This window comes from Monodon monoceros, unplaced genomic scaffold (assembly GCF_005190385.1).
Source record: "Monodon monoceros isolate NGI ecotype Baffin Bay Population unplaced genomic scaffold, NGI_Narwhal_1 Super_Scaffold_10, whole genome shotgun sequence".
Classification (NCBI taxonomy): domain Eukaryota; kingdom Metazoa; phylum Chordata; class Mammalia; order Artiodactyla; family Monodontidae; genus Monodon; species Monodon monoceros.
In genome coordinates this window covers 49621321-49639963 of record NW_021703766.1, presented here as the reverse complement: position 1 = coordinate 49639963, position 18643 = coordinate 49621321, and the positions used below count along the sequence as shown (strand labels likewise).

The 18643-nt window shown below is 52.6% G+C and overlaps 1 protein-coding gene across 1 annotated transcript; it reads left to right on the top strand.

The window, feature by feature from the left end:
• Positions 1-6876: 6876 nt before the first annotated feature.
• SLC1A5 (solute carrier family 1 member 5) lies at positions 6877-18643 on the top strand. The gene is given in 9 exon segments (XM_029208543.1): positions 6877-8182; positions 10526-10568; positions 11011-11058; positions 12294-12460; positions 14324-14557; positions 15346-15540; positions 15716-15850; positions 17623-17800; positions 17802-18643. Coding segments are annotated over 9 exon segments (1635 nt in total). The 5' UTR covers positions 6877-7613; the 3' UTR covers positions 17868-18643.

Below are 18643 nucleotides of genomic sequence, written 5' to 3'. Positions count from 1 at the left end.
TTCCTTTCTTTCCTGTTTCTAAAAGACTCAACCCACATTCCCAGAGTCCCTACTGTGTGCCTAGCCCCATGCAGGGCAATGCTGGGGGGACTCAGCGGTGGTTGTGACGGTTCCCATCCCTGGCCCAAGGGAGGGTACAGACCCATCCCCAGATAGTGACCACCCAGAGTGGGCAGGGCTGGGATGGGGGCATCCAAGGGGCTGGAGGAGTCTTGAGGGACACCTGAGCCAGCCTCAGGGTCTTGAAAACTCAGGGGATTCCTGAGTGGAAATCTGAAGATCTTGGTTAAGTGAGGAGGAATGCATATGAGAAAAAGAGGACTAAAAATTTAAGGAGGGGGCAGATCACACAGGGGTCCACAGACCACTGTTTTTCAAACTGTTTTGAATTTGAGACGGTTGATACACAATAGAATGTATATTTTGCTTGCAACACAGTATGTGTATGAACAGGTCTGCACACACACATGTAAATTAAAATGTCGCGATACAATAATTACTTGTACAATACGCTCTATTTGACATTTTTAAAAATTAACTGCTTAGGACTCACTACTTTATTTCATGCCCTACTAATTGGTTGACACCTGAGGTTGGAAAATATAGATGTCCAGGCTGTGCTAAGGATGCTCGGACTCCAATCAAAGGAGCAGAATTCTAGAATCAGCAGGTGTGATGTCTTCAGGACTGTTCACTGATAACTCCCATCCTCTTCTCCTTCTGAGCACCTGGTGGGATTGTACTTGCCTCCCTTTGGAAGGTAGCCTTGGAGCCCAGGAATCTGCATTTTAACAGACAATGGGAGCTGTGAGACTTGGGAAATTTAAGAAACAGTGACATAGGTGATAAACTCCATGAGGACAGGGCAGAACCCACCTTGGCCACCGCAGAGACCCCGGCAGGACGCAGCACAGAGCCGGGCGCTTAGGTAAGATGTGTTAAATGAATGATTTTTTAAATTTTTATTTATTATTTATATATTTATTTTGGCTGTGCCGGGTCTTCGTTGCGGCGCGCGGGCTTCTCTAGTTGCGGCACGCAGGCTTAGTTGCGGGTATATGGGATCTTAATTCCCTGACCAGGTATCAAACCTGGGCCCCCTGCTTTGGGAGCGTGGAGTCTTAACCACTGGACCTCCAGGGAAGTCCCTAAATGAATGATTTTAACTCCAGTCTTTTTATTTCTGTCTACCTGATCTAGCTCACCGTTCCAACTTCATTTCACATCAGTTTTCCCCAATTTCCACTGTGACCAAATGGAACTATTCTTCATTTCATAAATTTCTCACCTGCAGGTCTTTGCCCTTGCTGTGTCCTCTGCCCATACCTTCCCTTTTCCTCCTCCCTTCACTGGCTGGCTCTGACATCCTTCCAAATTCAGCTCAGATTGTCCCCTCCTCCAGGGAACCTTCCCTGACCCCACTTCCCAAGCTGCGTTTCCCCTCGGAGTTCCTCCATTCTAGCCCTACTCACTCTGCATCATCACTGTCTGTCTGTCCTGCTGACCTATGAACCTGGGAAGGTGGGAGCAAGGCTCGTCTCAGCCACTGCTGGGTCCCCAGTACCACTCAGCACAGGGCTGGGCACACAATAGGTACTCAGAAAAGGTTTGGTGAATGCATGAATGCAAATTTGAGAGGAGAGGCTTGTTTACAGGTCTGATGGAGAAGGCTGAAGCCCTGGAGTTTACTCAATCCCTCCTGCTGTCAGACACTGGTCCTCTCAGGGAGGACAACGTTCACAACAATACCCTTTCCACAGGTGCCAAACTGAGGCCAGGAAAGGCCTTCTTGATCTGTGGGGTTCAGATTCCCACCGCTCAGCCCAGCCTCCTCCTGGACCCTCTTACCTCCTTCCTGGAGTCTTTTTTTTTTTTTTCTCCTGATGATGAAATCTGAATCTGGGTAGGAGGTTTGGCTGATTGGGAAGAAAACTGGCGGAGACCAGCTGGTCTATTTCTCTCTCCAAGCCTGAGGAAGGCAGGGGGTGGGACATGCATGGCCAATCCTGAACCAGACCCTCAAACCTTGCCCTCTTGGTCTGGACCCACCCCGCACTTCCTGAAGGTTCTGGGATTCTAGGGTCCCCTGAGTCCTGGAGGCTTCTCCCTCCCTCTCCTCCCTGTCTGGCACCCCTGTAGGTGGGCAGTGACTAGACTAAGCCCGGCCCACACCCCTGTCGCTCAACTAGCAACATGGGTCACTTCTCCATTCCCGGGGGCCCTGATTACCAGGAGGGGCGCCAGGAGCTTGCTGGCCCCCAGCCTGGCCACCAGCTTCCGGGTCCCAACTGGGGCCTCTCAGGCTCCTTTGCTCAGTGGTCCCTGGGGCCTGAACATTCCTGCGGAGGAGAACCAGCCTGTGAGTCTGTGGGAACTCAAGGAAGAGGCCTTTTTTACTTTCACCCTTAGGTATAATGTTGATCTCAAAAAGGTCATCACAGCTTAAAATACCATGAGGCTGTGATTTGCCAGACACCAACCAAAGCGATTTATACACATGAACTTGGTTCCCCCTCCATGACCCCAGAGGCAGGTGCTACCCTTTATCCCTATTTCACAGTCAAGCAAACTGAGGCTGGAGGATTGAGTGACTTGCCTGAGGTCACTCAGCTGCCAAGCCGTGAGACAAGAAGACAGTTTCAGGGTGCCAGTGCTGAACTGCAAAGCCACAGATTTCCTTTCTGAAAGCTCCCATTCTGAGCAGTTTCTGTGAATTCTTGCAGAGATAATCAATGCATTTGAAACAGAGGTTGTTATATATATATATATATTTTTTTTTTATTAATATTGTTTATTTGTTTTTCCCACAGGTGATAGGGTGCCCTGTCCTATATTCCCCCCAACCCCGTATCCTGCCTTTACCTCCTTAGCAATATTTCTTAATTAATTAATTACTTTTTGGCTGCATTGGGTCTTTGTTGTTGCACTCGGGCTTTCTCCAGTTGTGGCGAGCTGGGGCCACTCTTCACTGCGGTGCGCTGGCTTCCCATTGCAGTAGCCTCTCCCATTGCAGAGCACGGGCTCTAGGCGCGCGGGCTTCAGCAGTTGTGGCTCTCAGGCTCTAGAGCGCAGGCCCAATAGTTGTGGCACACGGGCCCAGTTGCTCCACGGCATGTGGGACCCTCCCGGACCAGGGCTCAAACCCATGTCCCTTACATTGGCAGGTGGATTCTTAACCACTGCGCCACCAGGGAAGTCCCTTAGCAATATTTCTTGACCACCTGATTTGGTACTGAAACCTGCTCTCCACCCATTTCCCCATCTGTCTCATTCTATTTGATGCCTCTCAGCATTCCGTTCACTAGACGTGGTTTGTTGAATGATTGAAGGAATGTAGTACTGAATAGACAGATGCCTGGCTAAAGAGTTTGGACTTTATCCCCAGGGAAGTCACTGGGGTTACTAGATTAGATCTGTGCTTTCAAACATTCCAGGCCCTTCTCACCTCTGAGGCTGTGCATGTACTTGTCCCTTTACTTGGAATAATACTCTTTCCCTGGGCTTGTCCAAACCCTCCCTATCCCAACTGGGATTTCTCCTCTTCCAGGAAGCCCTCCCAGTTCTGGTCAAGCATCCCTTCTGGGCTCCTTCATCCCAGCTCCGCTCACTCTGTGTTGTCACTGTCTGGGGATGGGTCTGTCACCCCCTCTGGACTGTGCTTCCCTGGAGGATAGGGCCAGGACTGTCTTGATCGTTGCTGGGTCCCTGGCACCTCCCGACATAGGGCCCAACACTGATCAGAATAAATGATGGTCCCTTGAAGGAAATGTCCCTGCTTGGGGAGGAGTCAATTGCAGGGTAGCTGGCGTGTCAGATAAGAGTTGAGGACGCAGAGACACCTGAGGTCAAATCCCTGCCCAGGTTGGGGTTAGGCCGCAACAAACCTCATTATCCCCTCTGCTTCCAAGTCACTAAAACAGGATTGATCGCAAAGATTAGTGAAGATAATGATAACTTTTTTTTTTTTTTTTGTGGTACGCGGGCCTCTCACTCTTGTGGCCTCTCCCGTTGCGGAGCACAGGCTCCGGACGCGCAGGCTCAGCGGCCGTGGCTCACGGGCCCAGCCGCTCCGCGGCATGTGGGATCTTCCCGGACCGGGGCACGACCCCGCGTCCCCTACATCGGCAGGCAGACCCTCAACCACTGCGCCACCAGGGAAGCCCAGATATGATAACTTTTGACATTACTTCAGACAGGGTCAGAAGCCTCTCCTGCTGCCTTAGAGCTTTGCACCTGATCTTCCCTTTGACTAGAAAGTTCTTCCCAGATTGTCCCGGGGGCTTCTTCTTGCCATTCTGGTCTCATCGCAAATGTCACCTCCTCAGAGTGGTCCATCCTGACTGCTCCCTCTCTCTCTTCTGTGCAACGGTTTCCTTTTCTCCAGCTCCTATTCCACCTGACAGCCCAAGTTCATTTCCTTGTCTCTCTTCACTAGAATGCTGGCAAGGCGTTTTGTCTGAGCTTTTATTTTTTTATTTTACTAAAAAAATTTTTGTATTGAAGTATAGTTGACTTAACAATGTCGTGTTTGTTTCCAGTGTACAGCAAAGTGATTCAGATACACACACACACACACACACATTCTTTTTCATATTCTTTTCCATTATAGGTTATTATAAGATATTGAGGGAATTCCCTGGTGGTCCAGTGGTTAGGACTTGGCGCTTTCACTGCCAGGGCCCGGGTTCAATCCCTGGTCGGGGAACTAAGATCCCGCAAGCCACGGCAGCATGGCCAAAAAATAAAAGATAATGACTATAGTTCCTGGGTTTTTATTTTTAATTTTTTTCTCACTGTGGAATCCCTAGAAACTTAAACAGCAGTTGGCCCTTAGTAAGGGCCCGAGGAATATTTGTGGAGTGAATAGAGTGCTCAGCAATTGTCCCCTCGTGTTTTGATCAAGGGTCACCGTGTGCACCATCAAATTTACGCTCACACTGACTCTAGGACAAATGAAGAACCTGATGCTTAGCTGGTAAGTGGTGGCGCAAGGATTCGAACCCATGTCTGTGTGGCTTTAGTGCCCATGTTCCCGGTGTCTAGCACAGAGCCGAGCACGTGGGAGTTTAACATGAGTTTGTTGAATGAATATGACTTCAGACTTGGAGGGTGGAATGGGGAATGGGGGCTTTCTGAAGTAGGTGGCGTGGAAGCTGGGAGAATTTGGGAGGGGAGAGCGTCCAGGAGACACAGCAAGGAGGTCTGCAAGGCCACTGGTGCCTGGGTGGTAGGTCCATCAGATCCTGTGCAAATTCTCAGCCTGGCTTGGCCCCTCAGATCCTGCAGGATGTCATCACAAGCTCTCAAAGCTCTTTCCCAAGCAGGGCTAGGGCTAGGGCTGGCAGTGACCAAGTGACCAATGCCCAGCAGTGTCTGGAGCTGGTTGGGGCCCAAACCATGTTCTTCAATAATAACGACAATAACAACAACAGTAGTAGTAGTAGTTAACTTTATTAAGGGCTAACCTATACCTTGTCTAAATGCTTTGAACATGGGATCTCATTTGCTCTTCAGCACCCAAGGAGGTCTGAGCTACTATTATTCTTCCCATTTTACAGATGTGGAAACAGGCTCATAGAGGCGGTGACTTGCCTAAGGCCCCACAGCTGCTTCAGAAGGAAGCCTCTGATGATCACTATCGATCTTCTTTGAGCAAGTGTGAACACCTGATATGTTATCAGAGAACAGGCCAGGTGGGGAAGGAATTAGGATTTCAATATTGCCAGGAGGAGTAGCCAATCACAGCTGATTCCCTTTAAGGTTAGGGCCTTGAGAGGCAGGCTTGCAACTCCCAGCCTCCCCAGGTGTGGCCTCAAGGCGAGTGACTTCCCCTTGCCATAAGCCCCAGTTTTGCCCATCTGGAGAATGGGTAGAAGAGTGGGCCCAACCTCACCAAGCAGTTACGAAGATTCCAGTGAAATCAGGCATATCATCTGTCAAAAACCAGCAGATGTCACTTACGGTTTGTGCATTTTGTGAAAAAGAGGACTGCAGACAGGGAATTCCCCGGCGGTCCAGTGGTTAGGAGTCCGTGCTTTCACTGCCCAGGGCATGGGTTCAATCCCTGGTCAGGGAACTAAGAAGACCACGTAGAAATATTGAACTGTGATTAATAAATGCATACATACTGAAGTGTTTAGAGGGAAAGTGCGCTGGTATCTGCAACTTTGACATGCATCAAAAGGAGGTAAATGGGTGGATGGCTAGAGAGGTAGATGAATGGTTAGAAATTTTATATAGAAGTACCGTGAAATAATTGTAGACGCTAGGTGGTGGGTATATGGACGTTCACTCTAAAATCCTTTAAACTTTTTTGTAGGTTTGAAAATTTTAATTAATTTTTAATAATTAAAAAAGGGGAAAATATCTGGTGAAAGCAAAAACATTAGCACAGTCATTAAACTGAATTATAATATTTAATGGATGAATTGCAAATTGCGTACCTAGGGGGAAGTGGATTACAGTCCTAATATAATAACTGCCATTAATTGATACGTGTGGGGCTCTGAACTGAGAACTTTTATTTTGAAAATTATTAACATTATTAAATAAATCACTCCATCTCATTTAACTCTTACACCGATCACGTGAGGGATCTGTATTTTACATTCGAGGAATTGACGAGAAGGGACAAAAGACCGGAATTTAGGGCGGAAGAGGAGTTTCAGGCTAAATTGATTCGCAGACCCGCGGATCACCTGGCACTTTCTAGAGACCCTCGCGCCAGGCACTTTTGTGGCTTAAAGGCCCCCAACCCAATACCCTCCTCCCAACGCCCCGCCCCCTTCGGACCCTCCACCCCCACCCCACCCGGACCCCGCCCCTGAGTGTAACCATTGTTTTTCTGCCTTCTGTATGGGTGACTTGGCCCTACTCCAGCCAAAGCCCCGCCCTGGAGGGCCCTGAACCCGACCGAGCCAATCGGCACCGGTGGGTTTGTCCCCGTTCTCTCAAGCCTCGCCCCGGGTGCTTAATCCGGGCAGCTTCCGCCAAACAGTCTCAGAGCCACGCGGCGAGCCCGGGAGGTCCGGTCTCGGCTAACAGCTGATTCTTCCCGGGATCCCGGGCCGCCGCCTTCGGCACCCAGGGGACCGGATCTTCCCTCCTGGACCCGAGAGCCTGGCCCCCCCCCTCTTCCCGGAGCTCTGTCTTCCGGCCCCCAGACTCAGGCTCCCCAGCTCTCCGTTTCCAGGACCCAGGCACCCCAGGTCCCCGCCTCCCGGATCTGCGCCACCAGGACCTAGCCTCTTGAAGACCTCTGCCGCCTGGGCGCCTTCAGCCTTCCGGAGCCAAGGACCCCAGGTCCCAGCTTGAGAAACTCCCGTATTCCTAACCCCCAGGGTAAAGAACCCCAGGTGCTCCCACCTCCCAGCTTTCAGCGCCGGGCGCAAACGAAGAGCAGAGGAGCCTCAGCGCCCAGCCTAGGGAATCTCAAACACTCCAGCTTCCAAGAGACAAGGAACTTAAGCGCTGTGAACTCACAACTCCAGGGAACCCTCCAAAGTTCCAGCCTCCAGGCTCTGTTAACAAAGTTTTAAGGAACGAGAGCGTCCTGGGAAGGAGCCCCAAGCGCTCCCAGCTTCCAGGCTCTGAGGAACCCCGGGGCGTTCATCATGGTGGCCGATCTGCCTAAGGGAGACCCCAAGGGGTACGCGGCGGCGGAACCCACCGCCAACGGTGTCTCGGCGTTGGTCCCCCTAGAGGACCTCGGCTCGGCAAAAGGCGGCTGTTGCGGCTCCGGGGACCAGGTGCGCCGCTGCCTTCGCGCCAACCTGCTGGTGCTGCTGACGGTGGTGGCAGTGGTGGCGGGCGTGGCTCTGGGCCTGGGGGTGTCAGGGGCCGGCGGCGCGCTAGCGCTGGGCCCAGCGCGCCTGGAGGCCTTTGCCTTCCCGGGCGAGCTGCTGCTGCGCCTGCTAAAGATGATTATCTTGCCGCTGGTGGTGTGCAGCCTGATCGGCGGCGCGGCCAGCCTGGACCCGAGCGCGCTCGGCCGCCTGGGCGCCTGGGCGCTGCTCTTTTTCCTGGTTACTACACTGCTAGCGTCGGCGCTCGGCGTGGGCTTGGCGCTCGCACTGCAGCCGGGCGCCGCCTTCGCCGCCATCAACAGCTCCGTCGGGGCCACGGGCTCCGTGGAAGAGGCCCCCAGCAAGGAGGTGCTCGATTCGTTCCTGGATCTTGTGAGGTCAGACCCCGCCCGCCCGGTGGAGGGGTTGGGGGAAGGGGGTGGGTGCTTCAGCCTCGTGGGGAGGGACGCGTGTTAGGGTTGGCCGGAGTCGCCACGTGGACGGAAGAGGGGTTTTGGGTCCTCCGTGACCGGGACATCCCCAGGGCCTCAGGAAAACAGGATGGGATAGTTGGGGGGAGCTCTGGCCTCTTGAGGGTCAGGGCACGGAGGGTGAGAACAGACTCCTGGAGATTTCTAAATATGGGGGCCTGCGTACATAAGCGGGACCCCACAGGAGGGTGATAGGGGCGTGGAAGTCTTATAGAGGGAGAAGTGATGCTTGGCGGGGTTGAGGGGGACATAAGAGGGTCTCTGCTGTGAGGGGGGAGGATCCTGAGGGGAACTTGGAGGGGGATCTTTGGGTGGCCAAGGGCCCCAGGATGGGGCTTCTGGATAAAGGTTTAAGTCCCGTGTCTGGATAAAAGTTCTGGGAGCCCTGGGTAAGGGGCCCCTGCAGGACCTGAAGAGATCAGAATGACCCCCCACCAGGCCCTCTTCCCACATGGTTCCCCACACCACGTGTCCCCCAGACAAAGCCAGGTCCTTTTTTCAGCCTCTTTTCTCCACCCAGTTCAGCTGGGCAGGACCCTGGCTTCCCCTTTATATGTTCCTGGTAGGTCAGTCCTGCCACCTCCACAAACTTTCCATCCCATTTCCTACTCTGTCTGGTACCCGGCCGCCCTCCCCTCGCACTAGGCTGCCCAGAAAGGGGGCAGATTCTTTTCTTTTGGGCCTCTGCTCCCCTCCCCTCAAGAATGGCTCTTTCCCCCCTTTTAAGGAGGGCAGACTGCTGGATCCACATGGCCTTGCCTTTGAGGCCTGGTGATTCATTGTCGCCAGGTTGGTTGGGGACTTCCTGGAAGTGGGGGAAGGAAATGATGAGTCACGGAACAGGGTTCCCCTCAGTCTCTCGGGGCATCAGTGCAGGCTGATATTGCGGGGAGGCTTGGTGTCCAGAAATTACAGCAGATGGGCCCCTTCTGGCTGGGGGAGATTAGCTGTGTCCTGAACCCAGCCCTGGCTGGCCTGGGTGGGTACAGGCCGACCTGCAGACGGGCACACCCACTTGAAGTTTGTTTATGTGTGCAAGCTTCCCCGTTGTGCCCAAATCCACGTAACTCATCTGGCCAGCCACTCGGCGACTTAGCTGGAACATCTCAGAGCCACCCGACTTTATGAGCCACTGACACACAACTGGACACGGGCACGCAGACGCTCACTGATGCCACTGACCACACCAACATGTGGAACACTGCCTAAACACAGCTCAGGAGCACATGCACACTCCCATACGTGCCTCCAGGGCCTCACACCAACAGGGTCACACATATCTGAACACTTAACCTGCGCCCCCCAACCGGATACCAACACCCGATAGACTACCGACCACCGCCAGCAGCTGTGCACCCACGTCTTTGGTGAGAGGGAAGATCCGAGGTTGCCGAGTGGTTGGGACTGTGGCACCAGCTGGCTGGTTTCAAATCCCAGTTTTGCCACTTCCTAACGGCAAGTTTCTTCACCTGTCAGTGCCTCGGCTTCCTTTTCTGTGAAATGCGGATAATAGTGCAGGGCCCTGAGGGCTGTCAGGAGAATTAAATGAGTTGATTTATGTAAAGCACTTAGTACAGCGCCCGTAGTCACCTTGGCTGTTAGTTTTGTCTTGCCCTGAGGCACACGGGGCCACTGTCCGACTTCTTTACATGCTCAGTGGGGTTTAATGCACGCTGCTGCACGCTTAATCACACCCAGACACCCTCACACGAGAGTGGCTGCATAAACACAAAGGCGCATTCACAACAACACAGTCAATCCTTGTCGCTTTCTCACCACCTCTTCCCTAACACACCCAGATCTTCCCCACAGCCTGCAAGCCCCCAGGCAGCCCCCAGGGCCAGCCCTTTCCTCAGCCCTCCCAGGCCTCTAGGAGGAAGTGGCTGATGCAAGATGTCCAGAGTATTGAGGGTGCTGAGTGTGGGATGGAGCCAGGCCCCGTAACCCTGCCCCAGCCTGCCTTGGGAAGCGGGCATTCCTCACCCTCAATCCACATTCCCTCTGGGCTAGAACACCAGCCTCCTGGGCCCCAGGATTCCAGCTGAGACTCTGCACACCCTGGAAAGATGTGCAGGCCCAGGTCCATCTCTGCCTGTCTGAACCTGGCTGAGGCATGGGTGAGGACCACATTTGGGTACAGATGGGGCCTCCAAGGTTCCCCTCACCCCAAGAGGCCAACCCAGTTCCCCTGACCTCCTCCTGTGGTATGTATCTAATACTCCCCCCCCCTCACCATGTTTATCTCTGCAGAAATATCTTCCCCTCCAACCTGGTGTCCGCAGCCTTCCGCTCAGTGAGTCCTCTGGGGTGTCCCTCAGGGTTGGGGGGTGGGCAGGGAGGGAGACAGCCAGTTCCAGCCCCTTGGTGCCTGATTTTGGGTGGTGCCTGGAAAAACGCACGTGCCCACATATTTACAGGCCATATTGCAGGGCTCCTGGGTGATTTCTGAATGAAACCCATCCACGCCCCTCATGAGAATATGGGTTCTGAGCCCCCTCTGGGTTCTAACTCTAGCTGTGTGACCCTGAGCAAGTGCCTTTACCTCTCTGAGCCTCAGTTTCCGCCTCTGGAAAATGGGGGTATGAATAGTCCTACTGCAGCAGGGTTGCTGGTGGGATGGAATGAGATCACGTTTAAGGGAAGCTTAGGGCGGGCTTTGAGTATTGTCAGTGCCAGGATGGGGTGGGGGAGCCTCGATGACAATTGATGCTGACTCTTCCCAACCCCACCTGCAGTACGCTACCTCCTATAAGGAGAGATTGTTCAACGGAACCCAGGTGAAGGTAAGAGCTGGGAAGGTGGTGGGGGGCCCTGCACCTTGGTTTTTCCATTTTGTTCTTACCCTGGCCTCGTCTGCCTTCTGGGTCTTCTTTTTTATTTATTATTTTTATTTTTGGCTGTGTTGGGTCTTCATTGCTGCGCTCTCTAGTTGCGGCGAACGGGGGCTACTCTTTGTTGCGGTGCGCGGGCTTCTCATTGTGGTGGCTTCTCTTCTTGTGGAGCACGGGCTCTAGGTGCGTGGACTTCGGTAGTTGTGGCACACGGGCTCGGTAGTTGTGGCACACGGGCTCAGTAGTTGTGGCTCGCGGGCTCTAGAGCACAGCCTCAGTAGCTGTGGCGCACGGACTTAGTTGCTCTGCAGCACGTGGGATCTTCCCGGACCAGGGCTCGAACCCGTGTCCCCTGCGTTGGCAGACGATTCTGAACCACTGCGCCACCAGGGAAGTCCCCTGGGTCCTCTAACATTTGGGCGCAATTTGTTTTAAACTCTCTGAAGCCCCTCCCCAATTTCTGTCTTTTCTGCCTTTCTGGAATCTACATTTTGTCCTCTCTTCTCCCTCCCCACAGCCGCACTCAGGTCCAGGCTCCTCTTTTCCCCTCCCTTCCCACCCCCTCCCGCCCACCTTCAGCCTGGCAGCTGGAGAATTCTTTCCAAAGCACAAACCTGACCCAGCCTCTTTCCTGCCTAAAGCCCTGTCATATTCCCTAGTGCCCTCAGAAGAAAGCCTAGGCTCTTCGCCGTAGTCCCCGGGGCCCCTGTGAGGTCCTGCCCCTGCCCATCCACCCACCCAGCCTCGTCTTGTGACTCTGCCTGGCCCATTCTGCTCCAGCCACAGTGAATTTCTTTCTGTTCTTTGAATACCTAAGTTAGAGTCATTTCAAGGTTGTTGCATATTGTTAACTCTCTCTAGAAGAGGTAACAATACCCCTCCCCTCCCTTTACCTTGTTCACCCCCGGTCTCCGGGTCTTAGCCCCTTCCTCTAGGAAGCCCTCCCTGATTCCCCTCCTCCAAGCTTGGCAGCACAACCTTCCTTGGTTCCCATACTCCCCTGGGTTCCCCCGTCCCAGCCCTGTCCACTCTGGGTGGTCCCTGGACCTGGACTGTGAGCCTTGGGAGGATGGGGCCTGGGGAATGGTCTTGTCTCTGCTGGGTCCCAGCAGTGCGCAGGACAGGCCCTCAGTCACTGTGCAGGTTGACTGAATGGCCCCGCCATCCCCATGTGTTCTTGCCCAAAGGTGCCCGTGGGGGTTGAGGTAGAGGGTATGAACATCCTGGGCCTGGTGGTGTTTGCCATCATCTTTGGCGTGGCCCTGCGGAAGCTGGGGCCTGAGGGAGAGCTGCTCATCCGCTTCTTCAACTCCTTCAACGATGCCACCATGGTGCTGGTCTCCTGGATCATGTGGTAAGTGGTGGGAGAGGGGGCTGGTGAGGCGGGGTGGGGCGATCCTCTATCTGCTCCTTCGAACCAGACGGCCTAGATTCAAATCCAGCATCGACTATTCCCTGGCTATGTGACTTCAGGCAAGTGACTTACTCTCTCTGTGCCTCAGTTTCCTCATCTATCAGGTGAGGACAGTACTGTATGCCGTGAGAGCTAATACTGATCCTGGAACCTTCTTGATCCTATTGGAAGGTGACAAAGAGACCGCCAAGCTGTGGCCGCAGCCTGGCTAATGCATCTCGGTTTCTGAGATTTCACTGTCATCAAATGTTTGCCTTTGGATCAATAATGGAAAATGGAAAATAGCGCCTGCTTTATAGGTTTATAATTAAGATGACATGAGTGACTGAGGTGTAAGTAAAGCACTTAGAAAGTGTTTTAAATGTCTAGCACCTACTGAGCATTCAGTTAATGTCAGCTACGATTATCACCATTATGTATGAGCTTTTGTTAAGTGGCCTCAGATAATGAGGGAAAAAAACATGTGCAGAGGCCTTCAGCTTCACCCTTGCCACCTCCCCTGTCTCATCTCCACATGGTGTCACACTGATTCTCAGGACCCATCCTGGGTCAGAAGGTCAGAAATCAGGAGGTTGGTTAGGGCTGCTGCATTTTTACCAAATCTCCCCCAACCCCAACCCTGATTCCAGGGTAGCTGACATCTAAGAATCTGCTGTGTGGAACTAATAGAAACACTTGGTGTGTGGGTAAGAGCAGGCTCTGCAGCTGGGCAGCCTGAGTTCCTATCCCGGCGCTACTACTTCCCAGCTGTGCGCCCTACGACAAGTTACTTATCCCGCCGTGCCTCAGTTTCCCCATCTGGAAAACGGCGTTGATAGTACCAGGCGTGAGTGAGTTAATACGTGTAAAGTTCTTGGGACAGTGCCTGACCTATAGCGTGCCTACAGTAAACAAGCTTAGTTAATATTTGTCAAGTACTTGTATAATTTCTGGGCACATCTCACTGGCTAGAACTTGGGCATTTGGCCAAACCTAGGTGCACAGGTGGCTGGGAAATGGTGCTTTTCTTCTGTAACTAAAGAGGAGAAGGGGTTTGGAGACAAGTAGCCATAGCGATCAGGCAATCAGGGAAGTGATGTTGGGAGCCCTCCTGGCTGGGAGACACATGCAACCCCTGGGATCTTCCCTCCAGGAGAGGGTGATAATAAATCCCAGCGAAGTCTATAGACTTCACTTACTGTGTACAAAAAGCTTTCAACTCATTTCAACTGGCATCTCATTTCATCCTCCCAAGATTCCTATGAGGTTGGTAGCATTATGGCCCCTGTTTTACAGACCTATTTGATTTTAATTCAATGATAGCGGCAAGAGATTCAAAATAGGAGCTCCCTTGTGGGGTTGTGGTGAAGATTCAATCCCGTTCAAGGGCTCGGCACATCATAAATGCTTCATACCTGGGAGTTGTCATTAAGACATGAGCCACGGTTTTTATTTTTCATGGTGAGAGAGTGTATTGGTTTATGTCATATTAGCTGCTGTAACAAACAAACCCAGAATATGAAAATGATATGCATGGTGGGTGTTTCTTTCCCGGTCATGTGTTAAGTCCAAATCTGGTGGGTGACTCTACTCCAAGTGATTGATAGAACCACCCAAACTTCTTTTATCTCCCAGTGGCGCTATGTTCAAGGGGAGAGAATGGAGGATGGCAGGGGAGGTGCCGGAACATCAGCCCACATTGCTGTGGGCGCTTCCTGACTTTGAGGGAGGCTGAGAAGTGTGGTCAGGCCATGTGCCCAGCACAATGCCTGGCCCTGGGTGGGCACATGGTCAGAGGTGGTGATCTGTCTCCTGGGTAATTAGGTATGCCCCTGTGGGCATCTTGTTCCTGGTGGCCGGCAAGATCGTGGAGATGGAGGACGTGGGGATGCTCTTCGCCAGTCTCGGCAAATACACCCTGTGCTGCTTGCTTGGCCACGCCATCCACGGGCTTCTGGTGCTGCCATTCATCTACTTCTTCTTCACCCGCAAGAACCCCTACCGGTTCCTGTGGGGCATCGTGACGCCGCTGGCCACTGCCTTTGGGACCTCTTCCAGGTGTGACCTTGGGGCAGACCAGGGCGGGGTTTTTAAGCTTAAACCTAGGAGCAGGCATCAGATGTCTAAAGACCCCTGAAATTTTGTCTAGGGACATGGGATCTGGGTAGAGGGAACCGCGCCCCCCCCCCCACCCCGCATTAGGAAACTACTGCCTTGGAGATTTATTTCTTCCTTCCTGAGAACCCCTCCCCATCCCAAGGCCTGGCCTTGGGGGACTCTAGTGCTTTACCCTGGATCCAACCTCTAAAAGCTCCTTCCACCTCTCCTGAGTAGTTTGTCCATCTCTGCTGGCCCTGTCCCCTCAGGATCCAACCCTCCCTATAGCAGCATCCCCAAGAGTATAGTAATTCTTAGTCGAGGTCTGTTATTGGTAGAGATGGGGAAGGGGTGTGAGTCAGTGAGCGCTCAGACATTCTAGAATTTAGTTATGAATTTTTATGTGTATTTTAAGGAGTCGCCGTTGGTAATCTCCCAGGGGTCCAAGATTCCCTATATTTTGGAATGCTTCCATTCTGTGGGATCCCTAGTGCCTTCTGGCTCTGAGAAGAGAAGGGCGTGGCGAGCCGGGGCAGGCTAAGGGGTGTGGGTGGAGGCCCCGGGTTCGTGGGAAGCAGAGGTCTAGGCCGGTGGGCAGAGCTTGCGCCTGAGATGAGGCGCTGTGTGGGTGGGGCCTGGTCCAGGGGAGGGTCAGGGGAGGTGGGTGGGCGTGGCTTGGGCGGTGGGCGGGGCGCGGTCGGGCTGGCCAGGTGAGCTGGCGCCAACTCAGATCTGCGGTCCCCTCGCAGCTCCGCCACGCTGCCGCTGATGATGAAGTGCGTGGAGGAGAAGAATGGCGTGGCCAAGCACATCAGCCGCTTCATTCTGCCCATCGGTGCCACTGTCAACATGGACGGTGCCGCGCTCTTCCAGTGTGTGGCTGCAGTGTTTATTGCACAGCTCAATCAGCGATCCTTGGACTTCGTGAAGATTATCACTATCCTGTGAGTGCGGGGGGGGGGGGGGGGGGGGGGGGGGGGGGCCCGGGCTGCGGCTAGGACCCCCAAGGCACCTGACCCCTCCCTTGAGAACGGACACGAGCTGGGAGGAGCAGCCCCACCCCCACAGCTTCTCCCATTACCGAGCGGCCTCTCCCTGACCTCTCCTCTCCTCCCCCAGGGTCACCGCCACAGCATCCAGTGTGGGCGCCGCGGGCATCCCCGCCGGCGGTGTCCTCACTTTGGCCATCATCCTCGAGGCGGTCAGCCTGCCGGTTCACGACATCTCCTTGATCTTGGCTGTGGACTGGCTAGTGTGAGTGTGGTTCGAGGGTTCGGGGGGCTCAGGGGTACTCCTGAGAAAGGGGACGAGCAAGAGGGTCATTGAGAGCGTCTGAGCAGAAGAGAGGAAGGAAGGGGTTCTAGAAGAAAGGGGAGGGGACCTTACCTTGAGTGTTCCAATCAGAGGGAAGAAAGGGATCTTTGGGGTTCCAAGAGGAACCCCAGAAAGGTAGCATGTCCCAGTGGTTAATAGAGCAGACTCTTAGACCAGGCTCCCAGAGCCACTGTTGCTAGCTATAATGACCTTGGGCAAGTACTTAATCTCCCTGTGTCTCAGTTTCTCCATCTGTAAAATGGAGAGAATAGTTCCTCCTGGAGGATTAGATGACTTAATACACGCAGCTTTCTTAGAACTACTTAGAACAGTAAGTAGAAAATGCTACGTAATTGTTAACTATCATGATTAAGCTGTTAAGAGTGTAAAAGATTAGAAGACAGTCTGGCTTCAAAAGTTAGAGAGTTACCATGTGTCTTAGCAATACCACTCCTAGGTTTAAACCCAAGAGAATTGAAAACATGTCCACAAAAACTTGTACGTGAATGTTCACAGCAGCACTTTTTTTTTTTTAATTCAACACCTTTTTAAAAAAATTAATTTACTTATTTGGCTGAGTCAGGTCTCAGTTGTGGCAGGCGGGCTCTCTAATGGTGCATGGGTTCTAGAGCACAGGCTCAGTAGTTGCGGCACATGGGCTTAGTTGCCCCGAGGCATGTGGGATCTTAGTTCCCCGACCAGGCATCGAACCTGCGTCCCCTGCATTGGAAGGCAGAGTCTTAACCACTGGACCACCAGGGAAATCCTCATAGCAGCACTATTCATAATAGTGAACAGGTAGAAACAACCCAAATACCTATCAATTGATGAATGGATAAACAAAGTGTCATATGTCCACACAATGGAATATTATTCAGCAATAAAATGGAATGAAGCAGTGATACAAACGTACATGCTATGACATATGACCCTTGAAAATATTATGCTAAGTGAAAGAAGCCAGACAAAAAGGACCACATTGTATATGATTCCATTTATATGAACTGTTCAGAATAGGCAAATCTATAGACAGAAAGTAGATTAGTGGTTGCCTAGAGCTGGGGGATGGGAGGAAATGGGGGATAACTGCTTAATGGATACGAGGGTTTCTTTCTGGAGTGATGAAAATATTCTGGAATTAAATAGTGGTGATTGTTGCACAACCCTGAATAAACTAAAAACCACTGGGTTGTATTCTTTTAAAGGGTGAATTTTATGATATGTGAATTGTATCTCAGTTTTTTTAAATGGGAGGAGAAGGATCTGAGGGAGAACTTAGTATTTCAGAAGAAGAAAGAGGCATTGATGGGTCCTCTGGGGCCCCAAGGAAAGGGAGGCATGATTTTTTGAGGTTCCAGAAGGAACAAATCTTGTATTTGATTGGAAGAAGGATCTTTGGGGATCCAGGGAGGATGGAGGAGATCTTTGGGGTCCTAAGGCAGAGAAAGCCTGATGGGACACTTGGGATTGTAGGGGAAGGAAGGTGGGTAGGAGGCTTCTGGGGTTCTAGAGGAAAAGATCTTTAAGGTTCTAGAGGAAGGGATATTTGGGATCCTGGGAGGATGGAGGGATGAGCTCCTAAGAGGCATAGAACAGGCTTCTGTGAAGGAGGGCATGATGGGGACTTGAAGGTAACAGGCAGGGAGAGGGGAGAGAGTTGGGCCCTGACCCTTCCCCTCCCACTCACTTCCCCCTCACTGTTCCCCCTTCAGTGACCGGTCCTGTACTGTCCTCAACGTGGAAGGTGACGCCTTTGGGGCAGGACTCCTCCAAAATTACGTGGATCGCACAGAGTCCCGCAGTTCAGTGCCCGAGCTGATCCATGTGAAGAGTGAGGCGCCCTTGGCTGCGCTGCCGGACCACACCGAGGAAGGGAACCCTCTCCTCAAACGCTGTCCAGGACCTGCTGGGGACGCTGACACCTGTGAGAAGGAATCAGTCATGTAAATCCCAGTAGGGACCCTCCCTGCCCCAGTCGGGGGGTGGGGTGCTTTGGACATTGGAATCATGTGGCATGGATGAACGGACAAACAGGGCCTCTTGGAGAGTCCCACCCACACACTCGGGGAGCCACAGGCCTCAGCTTCCCTCCCTGCCATGAGATCTGGGAGGCCTCACTGCTGGGGTATATGCGTTTGCTTGTGTGTGTGTGACTGTCTGTCCCCAAATCTCCCCAGTCGTCAACTCCTGTCCTCACCCAAGGCTAGGAAGCAGCAAGATGGAGAAGTAGCGGCCTCCACACCCCATCCTGGGAGCCTGCATGGCCTCGTGTCTCAGGGCACAGGGCACCATGGGAAATTCTTCCCTCTTCGAGCAGAAGGATGTTCTGACAGGTTGCTGGCTCCTTTGATGGTTATTTTGGTGGCTGTAGCTCTAGCTGTGTGTGTGTATGTGTGTGTGTGTGTGTGTGTGTGTGTGTGTTTTCTGTGACTCTCCACGAAACAATCCCACCCTGTCCCCAGGCCCTCTGTTCCCTTCACAGTAACAGAAACACTCCCGGGAACCCTGAGGGGAGACTGAGGACACACACTGCTGTTACTCCAGAGGATGCTTTTCAGCAATAAAATTGTCAAGTATATCTAATCAGATGTTTTCAAGAGTTTGACTAAAAGTGCTAGCCACACAGAAAACAACAACAACAAAATGATAAATTGGACTTCATTGAAATAAAATATCTGTTCATCAAAAAACACGCAGCCAAAAAATAAAAAAATATATATACACACACAGCAC